At 34.0% G+C, this 19,746-nt stretch overlaps 1 protein-coding gene across 1 annotated transcript in view; it reads left to right on the top strand.

The window, feature by feature from the left end:
• RALGAPA1 (Ral GTPase activating protein catalytic subunit alpha 1) overlaps nt 1–19,746 on the top strand; it is a 343,304-nt gene that overhangs the window by 163,015 nt on the left and 160,543 nt on the right. Inside the window, exons 17-19 of the mRNA XM_007938553.1 lie at nt 5,580–5,720; nt 15,533–15,700; nt 18,919–19,043. Of these exons, the coding sequence (XP_007936744.1) occupies nt 5,580–5,720; nt 15,533–15,700; nt 18,919–19,043 (434 nt within the window). The remainder of the gene's footprint in view (nt 1–5,579; nt 5,721–15,532; nt 15,701–18,918; nt 19,044–19,746) is intronic.

Raw genomic sequence — 19,746 nt, 5'->3', positions numbered from 1 at the left:
GGAAGTAGGATTGCCCAACCTTCCTTCCGAGAGCAATCCCATTACTAGGTATATATTCTAGAGAGGTGAGAGCCAGGATAGGAACAGATATATGCACACCCATGTTCATTGCAGCACTATTTACAATAGCAAAAAGAGGGAAACAAAGTACATGTCCATCAGTGGAAGAGTGGATGACCAAACTATGGTACATACAGATAATGGAATGCTATGCAGCACTAAAGAATAATGTAGAGTCTGCAAAACACCGCATAATATAGATGAACTTGTAGGACATTATGCTGAGTGAAATAAGTCAATCACAGAAGGACAAATATAGTGTTAGTTCATTGTTGTAGAGGGTCAAGGAAGGATTTATATATGGAGGGAAACTTTCTTTGTTGGTTGCCAGGGGTGGGTAGGGAGGGTAGGGAACACTGCAAAAAAAAAAAAAAAATGCATTGACCCGTGTCACTTTAGTTTTGTGTATTTCTGTGTACATAAATTATATTTCAATAAGATGCAGTAAAACAATAACAACAAAAATGTAAAGCTAAATAAGAACTTTATTTAGCAGGATGCACCTGCTGTGACTTAGCTAAACTTTCTAAAGACCGTTAGGAATGGATCTCATTTATAACAACTGTGTAACCACAGTTCTGCCTATGGAAAATTTTTATTAAAGTTTTTGTCATTCTCTATTTCTTAATTTATTATGATTTATATTGGGAGACAATAAAACATAGTGATAATATTTCTGGTTGTAATTTATAGCTTCCTTTTGTGCAGTATTCCATCAGAGAACTCTTTCCATTTAATAATATGCTTAATTCATTTATTAAAATTATCACATTCTTTTCTGTGACTTTGAGTTACCCAATAGAGTGGTAAAATATATAAAATATTCAGACTGATTTCACTTAAATGGCTTTGTTTATACTGGTTGCCCAAACTGATGTAAGGATGCTAGTATAGTCTTTTGTAAAGTTTTCAAAATATAATTTTGGAGTGTAATATCCAAAGACTTTTTTTAAAGTTTGCTTTCTAAATTTTCAGATTGAAATTCTGTTAAGAGAATTTATCAGTTATTTTCACTTAATAAGGGCAGTTTGCTTCCATTTTCAAAACATTAAACATGGCATAATTCTTTCATTCCCTGATCTCTAGCATGGCTTTAGAAGAGAAATTTCTCTCACTAATGTTTAACTTAAACTTAAGATTTAATTTAAAAATTTGTTCTGGAGAACATATTTGCCTATACCAACAAATATTAAAGGAGATTGCAATGAAATTTAAGATTCATTTTAAAATATATTCATGAGAAGTAGTGTAATCTAATTGCAGGTTGATTAGAACCTGAGTGGTACACATTGTTAAGGTATTTGGCTGCTAACTAAAGCTTGGTGGTTCATCTACCCTGAGATACCTTGAAAGAAATTCCTAGCTACCTACTTCTGAGAAAAATCAGCCATTAAAATCTCTGTGGAGTAAAGTTCTGCTTTTGATAAATAGGTGGTCACCATGAGTTAGAATAGACTTGGCAGCAACTGGTTTCATTTATTCAGCTTTAGGAGCAAATATCTTACCAGTGCTTTTGTTTTGAAATTTTCTTTTAGTTTATGTTTATTACACTAATGGGCCTAAATTTTGGGACTTTTAAAATTGTTTCTGCCAAAGGACAGAAATGTATACATAATGAGAATTTTACTTGATTATAAGTATATGAAGGAGTTCTGGTAGCCTAAGGCGCTTGACTGCTAACCAGGAGGCTGGCAGTTCAAACCCACCAGCCACTCCTCGGAAAGAAGATGGGGCGATCTACTTCACTAGTGATACTGCCTCGGAAACCCAAGGAGGGGTCACTATGAGTCGTGTCCAACTCCACGGAACATAACAACAACATAAGTATAAGAAGTATTTTTAATACTTAAAATGAGAAAATGTCAGATTTGTCTTCTTCATGTTTATTTTGTACATTTTTTAAAAATTTTTTTGAAGCAGTAAGGATAGGAAGTCTTCATAAACTGAAATATCTTACATATTTCCACGTTTCCCTCTTACGTACCTAAAACATGTTACAAATTTAAGAGGATCAGTGATATTTGTGGCTTAGGAATCCATGTGGAAAGAGAAAGTCACTGAGTTGATTCCAACTCATAACAACCCTATAGGACAGAGTAGAACTGCTCCATAATGTTTCCAAGAGATTCTTTGACCTAAGCTTATAAATTAGTAAATCTCGAAAGATCCCAGTAGCTAATTCACTGTAAGTAATTTTCTACAGTGAGAATTATACAACTGTGAGGACACTTGATCCACATTTTGTAACAAAAGGAAATGGTACATGTGTCTATTTTGTTTTGTGGTAAATGCATATGTAACATGAAAGGTGCATTTTTAAAGAATTCATTCAAGATCATAACACTTAAATTTATGCTACGGCTTATGTGACTAAATTGCCAAGTTCTTCCTTCAATTTGGTGATGGGAGAGAGGAAAAAGAGGAATTTTTATTTCTAAGATTCTGCCCCTGAGGAAAAAATATAGAGACAAATTTGTAATTTTTCTGTGGAATCTAAAATTTGATTTAATTCAGTTTTAAAAGACCTATGTCTATTTAAAATCTCATATCTGATTATAGCTGTATGTCCTTGCTTTTAATAAAGTTAAATGAGTGATTATCTTGAAGTCAACATTAATTTGCATTTCAAATTGGATTATATAACTGTTAGGCACTTTCTCAAGGAGAGGAAGCTATCAGGAAAACAGGATGGGAGTGAGATTTTGATGTTTTTACATATATAGGTGCTGGGGGAGGTGAGAGGAATCGTGGTGAACAGTGGTTAGCCCTTGGCTGCTAACCAAAAAGTCAGTGGTTCAAACCCACCAGCTGCTCCATGGGAAAATGATGTGGCAGTCTGCTTCTGTAAAGAGTTTTGGAAATCCTATGGGTAGTTCTACTCTTTTCGGTAGGGTTGCTATGAGTCTGAATTGATGGCAGTGGATTTGGGGATTGAGGTACATGACCAACAAAAAAATTCAATTTCAAAGTACACTTACCTTTAATATATTACATGGCAAGGCATAGAAGGCTTAGTGTTGTCATTATTTTAATATAGCCCAAAATCTTCTACATTTTGTTATATATTTGTCTAAAAGCTGCTCTTAAGAAATCCTTTGTTTTACTAACATTCATGAATTTTTTTAAAAATATAACTATTTAAAATTATAAACTATGAAATATATTTTGTTTTTGACTAATTTTTTTTTTTTAGTTTTCTGTGTGGTTATGATGGAAACTTTTCTTTCTCAATGAGTATGCTGGATTTGTAGATATTTGTAGATGTAGATATTCATTGAGCAAGGATTTATTGCTCTCATATATGCCAGACAATAGAGATATAAAGATAAGAGACTACAGTTCTTGCATATAAAATGTTAGAGAGGCTACATGAAAACCTGAAAGTCAGTGAAAATAGATTGTAAGCTTTACAAAAGCAAGAATTCTTGCCTACATTGATCATTGCTATGTTGTCATTAATTACATGGGAGAGTCAGAAAAGCTTTACAAATAAGATAACATTTCAAGTATGAAGGAGTTTGTCAGGAAAAAAAGAGGGTCAGGAATATTAGCAGCACATAAAAAGTCATTTTGTTATGGAAGAGCATGATATTTTCAAGGAAGAGTTTAAAATTCTGTGTGGTATGGTGAAAAAAAACAAATGTTTTTAGTCATCAGGAAAACCCAACAGTTTGAATTGATGTTAACATTTAAACTATTTTCCCCTCATCACTATTAGACTTGAGATTTTGAACTATTTAAAATTTTTAATTCCTTTATTCATACATAAAAGTACATACAACTTCATTTAATCAAAAAGTCTCTTTCAAAAATTAAAAAATTTGAGAAGTATAAATTTGAATGCTAATATATTCTCATTGAACTAAAATTTGTCTTTAACTTTGTAAATTGGTAATTGTCTTTTAAAAAAATTAACTGAGAGTGCCACAAATGCAATTTTAAAATGTAATCCCCTGCTTAAGTTTTTAGTTTTAAAAACTTGAAGTGTTTTTATATAATATTCTCAAGATTTGAATAAGCACAAATTGTTTATTTTTCTTAAGATCCTGATTCTTCATATGTTGTTTGCAAGTTCTGTTTTCCATATATGGTTTCTACTTACAAATTTTAAATACCATATTATACTTTAATATAAATAAGATTCTAATTTGATCAAGTATTCTTCTCCTACCAAGAATAAATACTAACCATGAGATTAAATTTTTCTGATTATGAATTACATATTTTTTTTTTCTAAAAAGGATAACCTATGAGTGACTTGGAAACCCTGTTAGGGGAGAAATTTGAAGATTGGAATTATTTGTCTTCGATTGCCTAGAGAAATCTCCAACCATGGTACCAAAAAGTTCTTTGATCTAAAGATACTGAGTTCTTTAAAGTTTGCAATAAAAAAAGAACAAAAGAATGGCTGCTTAGACTGCTTATTTACAACCAAATACCTCATGGGATTTGGTTCCTTGGTTTGGAGGCTTAGAGCCATGATTTCATGGGACATCTTAGTTAATTGGCCTAATAATGTTTTTCTGTTCTGCCTCCTAATTCATTGCCTCCCGCCTGCGATATTAAAAGCTTACAGGAGGCTATACAAGGCACAGTTGTTCTCAATTCACCTGGAGCAACAGATGAAGATTCAGGAATAGGAGAAGAAATGGAATGTGTGGCATATTGCCTCTGTGAACAACTGCCTCCTTTGTGTGCCAAAAGACCAGAAGAATTGGATGGTGCTTGGCTGTCATTGCTGAACATTTTGATCAAATATTCCATAGAAGAATCCTGATCAAAAGAGGGGAAATGCAGAACAGAATTTCAAATTCTTACAACTCTAGACTTTCTGGAGCCATGGCGGGTAGATCAATACTTGAAACTATTATCCTGAGATAATCTTTAAACCTTAAACCAGAATATCTCCTGAAATCTTCCTAATACAAAGAAGTACTTTAGCTTAACTAGTGAAAAAGATCTGCCTTGAGCATTATGTTGTTTTAAGAATGGTCTAGGATGGGATCAAATTGAGTTTATATTTATGAGGGAGGAACAATTTATGAAAGGAGGATTAGAATGGTTGCGCAATTTTAATATAATCAATGTTACCAAATTGTACATAGAGGAACTGTTTAATTGGTTTATGTTTTGCTGTGTGTATTCTCAACAACGAAATGAAAAAAATGAATTTAAAAAAAAGTTTGAATTCAATAAACTTTCAACCCTTGATTTTGAGAAAATAGTGTTAATTAAAATGTCTGCTGTTTTTTAATGCTTATACCATTATAATTGCTAATAATAAATAGCATTTTCCTGCTTTACACCATAAAATTTACATTCAAAATATTGTATGTGTTCTCTGATTTTTTTTTCTTACAGCTTGCCAGTATTTGCCGTGCTGAAATGTTTTAATTTAAATTTTCCTTCCTTTGTATCTTTTAGTTTTCTCTGTTGCTGCTTTTTCTGTGACACAAGCCTTTCATTATAGTCACTCTTCTTTTTTCCTTCCCCACTTCTTTCTTTTCCTTTTTTTAAAGCCATGAGAAGCCGATCCATTGGTGAATGTGCTCTGCCATCGGCCTATATACGCAGTGCTAAAAGTGCTCCTGTTCTGATCCATACTTCCAAACCCTTCTTGCCTGATATTGTTCTCACTCCCCTTTCTGATGAGCTTTCAGGTAGTGCCACCTCTGCTAATTTCTGCACCACCTTTTTCACTTTTTAATTCTTCTGCTTTCAAATTTTGCTTAATCAAATAAACTCTTCAAAGTTAATTTCTTTGGGGGAGGTGTGGGTAATTGGGAAAGTGATTGAGAAATCAACAGTTTGAGTTATTTGAACTCTAATGCTATCCTTACAGTTCATTCTGGAAGTGCTAAGTTTAGTGCTGTGCCAATGTCCAATATTTCTGGTTGTAAATGACCAATTTTTTTTTCTTTCTGTTTGATTTTTTTTCTTCCCTTCAAGTGATTAAAAGAAATAGTACTGTATATTTATGGCATTATAAATGTCTCAGAAGAGATGACTTGGAAAATAATAATCAAAGCCTTGACTTTTAATTTCCCATTGTTTTAACTAATAATTAATGATAAATCTCATATAATGCGTTCTCTATCATCTGTAGTAATACAACTAAGCAAAGGGAAATCAATAATCCAGAAAGGTATAAAGTCTGAATGTTGGTTTGAAATAAATCTTTGTTTTTATGTTAGATTAAAATAGTATACAGAATTCTAGTAACTCATTCTTTAAATCAAATAAACCATTCTGTGAAGTCCCAACTTCCAAGGATCTGTAAAACTTGCTCAACTTTCCAGTTCTTTTTCAGGTTTGTGATCTTCAGTACTGTTCTTTTATTAATATTTAATTAACATAATAAAATGCAGAAATCTTGGATTCAGTTCAGTGAGTTTTGAGAACTGTACACACCCCTATTACCCATCATCCCAGTCAAGGTATACAATGTTTTCATACTTCAAAAACTTCCTTAATGACCCTTACCAGTCAGTGCTTCCATATTCACAACTGCTTTTAAATTTCAATTAACATAGATTAATAGGAACTCTGGTAGCATAGTACCTAAGGTACTTAACTGCTAACCAGAAGGCTGGAGGTTCAAACCCACCAGCCACTCCTTGCAAGGACGATTGGGCAATCTACTTACGTAGTGACATTGCCTCGGAAACCCAAGGAGGGGTCGCTATGAGTCGGGTCCGACTCGATGGCAAACAACAACAACATAGATTAGTTTTGTCTCTTTTTTGTGAAATTTTTGCAAAAATCAGTGCCTTATCTTGTAGACAATAGCAAACTTGTTAGGTATAGCAATTCCGCAAAATGTGCTAACTCCAAAAACAAAATTACTTTTACGTTCTTGGATATTTAGCTATACATACTCTTCTTGGGAGTATTTCCCAAAGATTTTCACCTTTGATGAGATTGATGATTTTTTAAAACTACTTGTCTGTGTGCCTTTTCCATTTGTAACAGACTGTTATAGACTTGGGAGCTCTGGTGGTGTAGTGCCTAAGGCATTTCACTGCTAACCAGAAGGCTAGTAGTTCAAATCCACCAGCCACTCCTCGGAAGGAAGGTTGGGGAATCTACTTCTGTAGTGATACCACCCAGAAACCCAAGGAGGGGTCGCTATGAGTTGGATCCGACTCCATGGCAGTGCATTTGGTTTGGTTTTGATTTATTATAGACTTATCAAGGAGCTCTTATAGCACATTGCCTAAGGCATATGACTGCTAACCAGAAGGTTGGTGGTTCAAACCCATCAGCCACTGCAGAAGCAAGACTTGGCAATCTACTTCTGTAAAGATTTACTGCCTTGGAAACCCAATGGGGGTTGCTATGAGTCAGAATCGACTCAATGGAAGCGGGTTTGGTTTGGTATAGACTTACCAGAGGCAAAGTCCATTGTTATTTATCATAATGATATTTCAGGTGACTCATTTCCATCACCCATAATCTCATAAGAATCAAGTATTTATCCCAAACAAATGGGGATACATAATTGAGAGTTAAACATAGCTAGAAACAGATACTATTGTGATTGATAGTCTTTGAAAATACTGTAAATTAAGACAGTATTTGCTTTTTTACAAAATATTTGGCCATATGAGATAATAAAGCAGAATTGTCAGATATGATATACTTGTGTTTTCTAGTTTAGTGTACCTTGTTTGGAAAGCAGTTACTTTGGAATAATCTTTATGGCGTTTGGGAGAAGTGTTCAAATGTTACTTTTCATACCATAATAAATTACAAATAATTTATGATGACTCTGATAGTTGATTTTGCAATTTAATTGATAATTGATAATGATAAAACAGAAAATTTGGCCTCAAATCCAAACCTAGATGCTTAGAAAGTATTTGATAAATTAATGAGTCTATTTTACACCACTAGAATTAGGCAACATGAATGTTTTAAGCAATCCACAAAAAATAAAAAAATAGTAAAGTTAGAAAATATTTAGATGGAATAATGCAACTTTTAATAGAGGAGAGAAAATGACACATATTTTGTTACATAGGATGATAGCTGTTGTTAGGTGCCATAAGTTGGCTCCCATCCATAGTGACTCTGTAATAATAGAACGAAACACTGTCCAGACATGCACCATCCTCACAGTCTTTGCTATCCTTGAGTCCATTGTTGTAGCCTAGCCACTGTGTCCTTCCATTTTGTTGAGGGTCTTTCCCATTTTCACTTGATTTGCTTCGAAAAATTTAATTGCGTTCTGGCTACTAATTTTTAAAAGTTGAGTTGGCCAAGTATTCTATCACTGTCATTTAAATCTGTCAGAATAATTTCATGTATTTCTGAGTATCTTAAGATCTTGACAAAATTTTTATTTAAGCTTGCAACTTAAATAGTATTTTAGCAAACATATTTTCAATACTAAAATGTTTTTTAAGAGCTAAAATAAGCAGTATGAGGTATTCCCTTTGAAGTGTTCTAAACCGGCATTTTGGCCAGAAGTATCTATATGTCAGAATTCTTGCTTTGTAGGTAGTAAATACATAATTCAGAAAGATTGAATTTTTATGATCTGATCAGGAATAAGCTTTTATGAAGAATGTTTAAAAAGAATTTTATTTTTCTAGATGACAGTTTTATTTGTTGTTGTTTTAATTTTCCTGACATTAGGGTAAAATGCCTTTTGTGATAAATGTAAAGATTTAAATGAGACTTCAGGTTACTAAAACAAATAAATATTGTATGTGGTTATCAAAATAATAAATGCTCATTTTAGAAAATGAGCTATATGAAATAGTATAATATGAAAATATTATACTATTATAATAGTATAATATGAAAATATTATACTATATGAAATAGTATAATAAAAAAAATTCTCCAAGCCAAATAAAATTTATTGATACATATCTATCTATCTATCTATATATATATATATTTTTTTTTTAATTGTGATTTGGGTGAAAGTTTACAAAGCAAATTCATTTTCCATACAGCAGTTCATACACATTTTGTCTCATGACATTGACTGCCATTCCCCACAATGTAGCATCTCTCCTCTTACTTCTTCCCCACAGTTCCATCTTCCCTGTGTCTTTTCCTCCCGTGCACTCTCCCCCCACCCCACCAAGCTGTCTCCCTGTGCATACACTGCCTTTCTTTTCTCCCATGATTGATCGCTCCCAGGAGTGTATCTGTCTGATACAAATGTTCAGCCCATATGCCTATCTATTATTTGGCTGGAAGACACAGGAGTGAGTTCAGTTCCAGACCCGAAGAGCTATAGTCTCAGGGGTCTCATCAGGCTCTATCAGACTAGCAAACCTGGTCTTATTTTCATGATTTTGAATTTTGTTCCACTTTGTTCTCTCACTGTATCCAGGATCTCCTGCATTGATCCCCCTCCGAGTGGTTGACAGTGGTAGCTAGGCACCATCTAGTTCTTCTGGTCTCTTGGTCATATAGGCTGAGGATCACATAGTCCACCAGTCCCTTGGATAATTGTTTCCATGTGTCTTTGGTTTTGTTCATTCTTCTTTGCTCTGGATGAGGAGAGACCCATCATTGCATCTAGATGGCTACTTGCAAGCTTTTAAGATCCCAGTCACTACTCACCAAAGTAGGATGTAGAATAATGTTTTTGTGTAGTATGTTATGCCTAATGTCCCCTGCGACCATGGTCTCGAGCCCATAGATCCAACTACTTGATCCCTCCAGATAGCTGGCTGTGGCCAAGAAGTCACCACAACCTTGTCCCTTGTCAGCTCTACTATACCCCTGGACATTCTTACAACATATACAAATACTCTTGTAGAAACATTGTCCGCCAACCCTATACGTGGTCATGGGCACACTGCCCCCTGCCTAGAATACCTGATCATTCAGCCTGTCCACCCTTCTATCCACCCATAGATTCAGCCTGTCTACCCTTCTATCCACCCATAGATCAATGCCTGCCATCACTGTCAACGTAGTACTGTATATGCAAAAGGGTTCATCTTTGTTGTCTGTAAATTTATTGATAAATTTTAAAGTACTATTGCCTTCAGTTTTCTATATGCATGTGTCCATATAAAATACAAAAACAAAATTAAAGTTAGTTATTCTGGGGCAAAAAAACAAACAAACAAAAAATACATTTTTCTCCAGAACAGCTTGCCTAGGACTTGAAAGAGGCAAGAAACATGGCATCTTAAAGTAGCAGCAGAAATTCTTAAGAACTGACTTGTAAATTAACTTAGCATTTTCCAAGATATAAAAGAACACTGTTCAGGAGATGTTAAAAGTTTATGGAGAAAAGAGTTAAAGATTCATAGTACATATCGATATATTTAAAGTCCCCCAGAAATCCAGTAATTCAAAGCATAACAAAACAATTTAACCCAGTATTTCTCAAACACATTAGTGCATAGAACACTTTTCTAGGTACACATATTGATGTTGTGGAGCGTTAAGATTTCAGAGAGGACAAATTTGGGAACCACTGAACTATCTATCTAATTTTAAAAATAAACACTGTAGAAATTGAACAGGATCATTCTTATACGACCTTACATAGTAGAAATCTGAATTGGTGGATGAGTTATAGTCTCTGTGATTCTTTGAGGCAAATTGAAAGCCTAGAGTTTGCTTCTTCAGGCATTAGGTGCAAAAAAAAAGAATTAACAAAAAGGTTGCAGGGGGTGGGGCATTACAGAACTATATAAACAGAAATGGTAAGACACACACACATTCACTGACTGCCTTCAAGTTGGATCCGACTCAGTGACACCTCCTTGGGTTTCTGAGATGGTATCACTACAGAAGTAGATTGCCCAACCTTCCTTCCAAGGAGTGACTGGTGGGTTTGAACTGCCAGCCTTTTGGTTAGCAGTCATATGCCTTAGGCACTATTCCTACAGCGCTCCCAAAATGGTAAAAAGTATTGCTAAATTTAAAAAAGTAGTATTAAAAAAAAAAAAAAAATTACCTCAGACTTAGATCATCAACCAACGAAATTTTTTTTAATGTTCCAAATTTTATTTTAGAACAGTTTGATGTATAGATAATTAATAAAGGACATGAACAATGTAAAGAAAAAAATTATGCTTTTATATCTCTCCTCATATGAGGTAGTTTAAATGAATTGAAACTGTTTTCTGGATATCTCTGAGATTGGCAGTTGAGATTTCTGTAACTACCTCACCAAAATAACAAATACTTATAAATAATTAACTTTATTGGAAGTAGAATTTTTCAGAGGAATTTACTTGATACTTTTGAATAATCATGGGGATGAAATAAAACTCCCTTTAATTTTTTTCTTTTTTTTAACATACTAAGATTTTTTAAGAATGCACCCACCGATTCTCAAAGTATGGTATTTAAGACAGGCCCTTTTTCACCTCCAGTATTCTTGGTAGAGGACCATTCTGCCTACATTTTTGTGAGACGGATGCTGTATAATATAGCTGCAGATAGGCTAAGCTAGTTGAGTAACTGGATGTCCTTGAGTTTTTCTTAAGCTCTGGGTCTATGTAACTGCAGTTCAGGGCACTGGTATTATTTCAGTGACAAGAGTTCTTAATCTCACATCTGTAACAGGTGAAAAAATATATCTTCCCATGCTCCTACTTCAGATTTAGATGTAATATCTTGGGTTTCCCTAAGCATCTAACATTTAAAAAAAAAAAAAAACTACAAGTAATTCTGATATGTGGACAAGCACACACTTCATCTTTCCTGCCACCCACCAGTCAGAATTACTACACTAGATTGTACTTTTACAAGTTTGGTAACCCAGAGTAGCAATCAATCTTTATTTTCCTGATAATCGGATTAGAGAAAAGCCAGAAATCTTAATCATCATTCTTGTCAAGCCAATTAGCTTTTACTGCCAAAAAACAATACCTTAATGAAGAGAGGTGGGTAAAAGAACGTAAGATAAGTACTGACTTTGCTTATATTTTTGCAACTATTTCTTATTTTCTAATTAAGTACTATGAGTTTCTCACCATGAAATTACTAGGAGCTATGTTAAAGTCTACAGACCCACTTCCTTCTGATCAGTTTTCAAAAACTGCTGATTTTTTTTCTGCCATTTTTGTTTCTGTTAGATTCCGTTTAGTCCATTGTACATAGGCTGCTAGTACTTCGGTTTCTCTCTTTGTAACTGTACTTCACTGTTTGAGTTGAACTCTATAGGGCAAAACATTTTGATGTTTATACTGTTTTCTGAATGTCAGGAGGAAAAAAGATAGCATTTCTTATTCCTCTGTCATGTCCCTAAATAACTGGCTAGTTAAGAGGAGAATTCTCCACCTTCTATCACCAAGTAGGCTCTTTGTACAATGCAGGTACTTTCTGCCTATCACCAGTGTGAAAGTAATCTTGTAAAGTTTTTCCATCTGTAATCTGCCAGTTCTAGCATAATTCTAAGTTTGATTTCCTACTGAAATAATTTATTTAGATTTTCTTTCTTTTTTTTTTTTTGGAGGGGAAAAAAACAAGAAAAATTTGAAGTGAAGTTAAACATGGAATTGTATGAAACTTGCAACCAGAAAAAAAAAATCCAACAGTACAGTTTTCATTAACTTGAAAAGTACATTGCTCATTTGTCTATTTCTAGAACTAAGTCAGAGAAACAATGTTAGAGGGATAAAGGAGCAGAAGATAGTTAGTGGTCTAGGAATTTGTTTCCTTTTTTAATTTCCTGCACAACCATATGATTATGGAGTTATGACCATGGTTTGTTGCTTTTCATATGATTTTAATGATTTTTATTACTGCTTTGAATTACCTACATTTAAATATCCTTAGAAAGATGGAGAATTTTTACTAACTTGTGTTAGTAACAAAATTTGAAATATAGATGTTCTATAATACTTACTTACCTTTAAGGTACATCGCCATAATTGCCCAAATAGACAAAAATTTAGAAAATTACATAAAAGAAAAACTTAACTTTCAGAATGGCTTCTTTCTATCCAAACTAATGTAAATGATTTAATGAATTCAGGAGCGGTTAAAAATATTACTGACATAAGATTTGTGATTGACCAAGAAAAATTTAACTTTGGTGAGATGAATTTTGACATTTGATTCTGTACTTACTATAGAAATTATTCAACTTTTATATTGTCATGTTGATAGTCTAACTTTTATATTGTCATGTTGGTAGTCTAATAGGTTTCATCCTGAGGAACTAGCCTGATTTTTACGAAATTGAGAGAGAACTCATTTCTTACATAAAAGACATGCTTTTTTTCTACCAGTATTTATAAGTCTCTTTTGTGAAGTGCACTGTGTTACAGGAGCTAGAACAAACAAAAATACTTAAAATTTGTCAAGATGTCTAAATATGCACTCGTTATCTGCTACTATAATAAATAATTATGATCAGTGCATAAATGTGAAGTTTGTAAGGACATGTTTCTCTTTTCATTAAGAATGTCTAAGTGAAGTACACAAGGAAGAAAGCAAACATCATTTTTAAAAGTATATACCTAGCTTAACAACAGCAAAATATTTTTTAATGTTTTTAATTTTAGGAGATACCTATGAGCTATATTGGAGGAACCTTGGTGATGCAGTGGTTTAAGCCCTTAGCTGCTAACCAGAAGGTTGATGATTTGAGCCCACCAGTTGCTCCATGGAAGAAAGATGTGGCAGTCTGCTTCTGTAAAGATTTATAGCTTTGGAAACCATATGGCAGTTCTGCTCGGTCTTATAGGGTTGCTATGAGTAGGAATCAACTTTTTGGCAGTGGGTTTGGTTTTTTTGGTTATGTTGGAAGTGTACATATTTATCTTCAGGAATATACTGACATCTTGACACAATACAAATCTTTCTTGATCTGAATTTGGTGTAACATGGATCCTTTTGGACCTCATACAAGGAGGGTGGTGTGAATAAAATACTAGAAGGACTGGTCTGTATACTGGATCCCTAAAACACTTTGTATTGTTACTGTTGTTAGATGCCGTTGGGTCAATTCTGACTCATGGCGACCCTACATGTGCAGAGTAGAACTGTTCCATAGAGTTTTTGGACCTTGTAAAAGCAGATCGCCAAGCCTGTCTTCTGAGTCACCTTTGTGTGAGTTTGAACCACCAGCCTTTCAGCTAGTTGTCAAGTGCTTAACCATTTGTGCTACCTATGGACTTCTACACTGTATACTGCTGTCTCCATTTTATGAATGAGGAAATTGGTGTCAGAGTCTAGAGTAAGAAAACTTAAGTTCTAGACCTGACGCCATCAGTAAATTACTTTATGACCTTGGATAAGCCACTGCTTTACTCTGGATCAAAATTATCTCATATTATTCAGTTGTAGTTTTGTAACTTACAACCTTTGTGTTACACACCTTGTAAATAGCAACTTCTGACTTTCTGACTCTGTCCTTTTTTCATTATATTCTGCTGCCTTCTGATTTTTTTTTCCCTTGTTATTTCTAGGTAGTGTAAAGACAGACCATGATGGATTTATATGCATTATATTGTACTTTTAAAATTCCTCTGAGATTTTTTTTGTGTATCTGAAAAGTTAAATATTATTTTATTTTGTGATTTTTTTATTTCATAAATATTTTTGAGGATTTACCATACTCTAAGCCCTTAGCATATACTTAGCACTTAGTGAAAATAATGTATGGAACACTAAACCTGCTTCTCAGACTTTATGATTCTAAGTTTGAGAAAATGACTTGAGGTCTTGGGACCTCAGTTTCCTCATCTGTAAGGGAGTTAAATTACATAGTCTGTAATGTCCATTTTGACTCTAAATTCTGTGATTCTTGAAAAGAATTGTAAAAAGCCATAGATTTGTTTAATAGAATGGGTCAATAATAGGCAAATAAAGTTTCTTTCTAATAGATTTAAGTGGAATCAAACCAAAATTTAAAAAAGTACAAATAAATTTAGTTTTTAGAAAGTTTTAGCTTGTTATGGATAAGTATATTTTAATTTCGTAGTAAAGTGAACTAAAACTCCTTGGTAAAACAGATAGTTTCCTGACTAAGGAAATTTTCTGAAGAGGATAAATATTCCATTTCTAGTATGTGATCAAACAGATAATCCAAGGAAGCAGGGAAATTAATTAAGATTCTCTAGTGGGATAGTTAGATCCCACCCTATGTGGTATTTACTTTTCCTGCTTAGAATGTAAATAAGTAGTTAAAATTGAATAGCAGATTTGAATTGCTTAATTTATTGGCACAGCTCTATCTTTATCTGCACTTCCAAATGTTTCATCACCTCACTGTGTCTCTATGCATGTTAACGTTTTAAAATGTGTTCTGGTAGTTTTCTAATTCATTGACACTACATCCTTATTGGCTTGTGCCCATTTTTATTTTAAATAGATTTGCATTTTTTAAAAGATTGTCTTTTGTTGCGCTCACAAGAAAGAAATCTCAGATTTTTTTTTTTAATTTTAAAGTATATGCTTAGGATATGGTTGAAATTAATACTTTTTCATATTCGTGTAGTTCCTACTCCTCTACATGATTTTTTCTCTTTTACAGATATTGATGATGCTCAAATACTTCCCCGCCCAACTAGAGTCAGACATTTTTCACAAAGTGAAGACACTGGAAATGAAGTTTTTGGTTCTGTGAATGAGGAACAGCCATTGCCTCGAAGTAGCAGTACTTCTGACATCTTGGAACCATTCACTGTTGAACGAGCCAAAGGTGCAGTTCCTGTCATTGACAGTTCATCCCGTCATGCGCCAAGCTTGCAGAGTTCCACAGAGGCTTCTTCAATAACTAGATCCACTGAAAGCCACAACACTGATACTCATAGTAGAGAGTCTTCTCTGGAAGTTGGTGATAGCATATATGACCATCTTTGTCATTTAATAGGTCCAGTAGAACTTGCAGATTCAGCTTTTGAACAAATCCAGTACATTGACCTTGAAGGAGATGACGATCTTCTTTCCTCCCTGAAAGAGTATCTTAAGGAAAACCAGGAAAATCATAGTAAAAACGAGATTGATAAAGATGCAGCTTCCCAGGAAGTGATTAGTACAGTAAATAGGGATGAAAGATCATCTTTAGATAAAGTAGAATACATAGACCAAGAAATTAAATCAGAAAATACTACTCCTTTTGTTGGAACTCCTGAAAACACACAGTTTGAAAAAGAACCAAACTTGGCTGTCTTCATGAGTACTACGGCACCTATCCAGTTAGACGATTTTGTAAGAACACAAACCACTGAGAAATCTAAGCAACTAAACAGTGATAAACAGTCATCAGAACCTAGTTCAGGGAGCCCTTATAATAAAGAAAGGAGGAAATATTTGTATAGACAGACAGCCACAGAATTAGATGCCTGTGTAGATCTAACACTAGTTGAAAAGCTTAAGGGTGTGCAACTGAATGAAAAAATAACTGTCCCACATGTTATGCATGCTAAGAAAGTTACACTAAAAGCACCTGTTCACCACAGAACGCCTCATGTTACAAACACTAGCAAGCTTTCTCCAACTAAAAGAAGCTTGTCTGAAACAGTAACTCATAGAGCCAAAATCATGAAAATTGCTACTAAAAAACGAAATAGTGTTCATGTTACTTTTAGACCATCTACTGAATCAGTTCAGTTTTATAATCCTCTGGAAAACAAAGAGGCTCCATGGAAGATGAGACTACGGAAGCTCAGTGGCTTTAGTGGTAGTGGTAGTACTAGTAGTAGTAGTAGCAGCACCAGCAACATTCATCTCAGCTCAGATAGTGTTTCCGAGCTAGTCAAACCTGGTGTTTACAGGCCTCTAGATACAATTAGTGTAGCATCAGTAAATAATAAAACAATTAAAGAATCCACAGAGATTCCTACCATCATATTGCAAAAAGAAGGAATTGCAAGTAATCAGTTAGGTAACCGTAGTACTCTTAGGTCATCAAGTCATGAGGCAGGACTACAGCAGGGCTCCCTGGGTGGCGTTTATAAAACTGTTGTACATGCTCTTTCGAAGCCGAAGGCAAATGTTTCCCCACAGAGGCAGAACAGAATGCCACCAGAGGCTCCACTGAGGGATCTGTACAGTCATGTAATGGGCTATTTTGGAAGGAAAGCTGCAGGTGAGCACTAACAGTGTGCAGAGCGCAAAAGGAGAAAGACAGCACCAGTTTGGCTTAATGCAACTGAAGCAAGCTATAAGCAATCAAAAAGCTTTGGGATGGTCACTGCTTTCTCTCTGTTTGGTTATGCATGCGCCTTTCCCCAGCTATATTTTTCCCAGCATAAATTGTTTATTTAAATTACTAATTTCCCTTGTAAGGCATTAGTTAAACCTCTTTGCTGCTGAACAAGATAGGAAAGCAGAAGATGCAGGAAAAATTTAATGACTTTTCAAAGGCTACCTAAATCAAGCATTTTTCTGAATCTGTTCCACAAGAGCCTTGAATTTAAAATTAAGTTTATTGAGGAGTTGAAAGATTTTCTTCGAGCCCCACTGTAGTTTTATATTTAAAGGGGTACCATCTGTATTTAATTGAATTCAGTTTTTTTTACTGCTGCATTACTTGGTTTTATCTTTTTTCTTGATAAAAAAATTACTTTGGCTTTAAGTAACATGATAGAAATCAACCAGCACCAACATTTTTAGTTAATTCTCTGTCATTGAAGAGGAAACTATTTCTTAAATCTCAAAATGAATTTAGTTACTTTTCTTTTAAGCCATTTCCAAACATACTGTAGGCTTCTCATTGTGCATTCATTCATACAGAATGCAAGTTACATCCTTGAAACACTTAATGTGTTCTTTTTCCTGAGATTTTAGATGTGCATAAAGGTTTCATGATAACCGATCATAATTTAAATACTGGAACCTCTATGGACAGACTAAAGAAAGAAAGATTATGGTGACTGTTTTTCTCATCTTGATTCAAAGCTAAAATAATTTTTCAGATAGAGAAAATTAGCTTTCAGCAGTAAGGTAGGTTTTGTTTTTGTTTGTTTTAACATGGTTTTTGTTAGCATGATTAACAGAACGCTGTATAAAGCATCTTGCATTGAGCCATTAATGCCACTTGAGGGCAGTATTCGATAGTTTAGCAAAGCTGGCCAGTACTATAAAGATAAAATTTCACGTTGAGCTGTTGACCAATGTATTTTCTTAACATGAAATGCTTTGTATTTCATTAGGAATATATACAGTGCTGATTTTCTTTGAATTGCCAAGAATAATTTTTCAACAGCTTAATAGTGAAATAACATTTTATTTTCTATAAATTTTCCAAGTATAAAATTTCTTAATATAAATCATAATATATATTATAGTCATAAAAAGATCAAAATAATTATTGTGGTTTCTTTTAAATTTTTATTTTTAAGAAACACCTTTGTGAAAATAAACCACTTTTTTCCTTAAATCATTATTTTAAAATCAGATTTTATGGTGGAGAGAAGCAATATTATGTTAAAAACCATGGAATATATATATACATATATATTTTTTCTTTTAATTTCGAAATATCCAAATTCAGATGCATTCGTGTTTCACTGAGACTTGCAGAGATTCAAGAGAGACATTCTTTGGAAATATTCTTTGGGGGAAAAAAAGAATATAAATTATTAAGACTTTCAATAGAAGCATAGAGATAAGGAAGATAAATACTGTACCAGTTTCTTTATAGGCAATATTAACCTAACTTCAACTAGTGCTTATCTATAAGCTTTCTTGCTGTATAAGGTCATCCTGAAGATTGACTAACATCTGCTTAGTTAAAAAAAGTAAATATCAATTTACTAATTCTTAAAATTAAACCTAAGAAGAGGGAAATTATTTGTAAATGCATGTTTGGCAAATAATTGACATCGCATAGATATTTTGGGTTCTGTTTGTTTCAGATTTAGAAAATGTAGTTAAGTCTTTCCTCACTATATGTAGTTATTTATTTGTTTTTAGCCAATAAAGAGGACATGAGCCCCAAACTATCCCCCCTTAATAGTGATATTGGCAGCAGCAGTGCTAATGTTCCTGATCTGATGGATGAGTTTATAGCAGAACGACTTCGAAGTGGTAATGCCTCAGTAAGTTTTATTTGTTTTATTTATTTGGTTCTAGGGAAGATGAGAGAGAAATTAGAAAATACGTACTGGTATGTGTGTGTGCGCAAATTTTTATTCACAAAAGCCTTCTCCCAAAATTTAACCCTTATTTGAATTGTTAAGATATTTTAAATTATATTTGTATAATATTTTTTTTAGCCAAAGACATAAAATAGCAGGCTTATAGTTTTGACCAGAGTGAAAGATTACAATTACTCTGTTAGTTAATTTAAAAAAAAAAAAAAAAAACATTGCTATCGAGTTGGATCCAAGTCATAGCAACCCCTCTTTGGGTTTCCAAGGCAGTATCACTAGACTATTGCCCAACCTTTCTTCCAAGGAGTGGGCAGTTGGTTTGAACCTCCAGCCTTCTGGTTAGCAGTCACATGCCTTAGGCACTACACCACCAGTTACATAGGTATAAATCTACCTTCTTAAACCACTTGCCATTTAGTCAACCCCAACTCCTGTGATCGTGTGTGTCAGGGTAGAACTGTACTCCTTATGAATTTCGTTGGCTTGATTTTTAGAAGTAGATCAATAGGCATTTCTTCTGAAGTGCCTGTGTTTGGCCTCCAACTTCCAACCTTTGGTTAGCAGCCAAGAATGTTAACCTTTTCACTACCCAAGGACCTTTACTATCTGCTTAGCCATCCTCACCCCCTGCTTCCCCCCCTCCTCCATC

The sequence above is a fragment of the Orycteropus afer genome, unplaced genomic scaffold (genome assembly GCF_000298275.1).
Source record: "Orycteropus afer afer isolate SDZICR_OR568_19922 unplaced genomic scaffold, OryAfe1.0 scaffold00051, whole genome shotgun sequence".
Taxonomy (NCBI): Eukaryota; Metazoa; Chordata; class Mammalia; order Tubulidentata; family Orycteropodidae; genus Orycteropus; species Orycteropus afer.
Note: the sequence above shows the minus strand (reverse complement) of the source record. Positions and strands in the feature narration are given on the sequence as shown.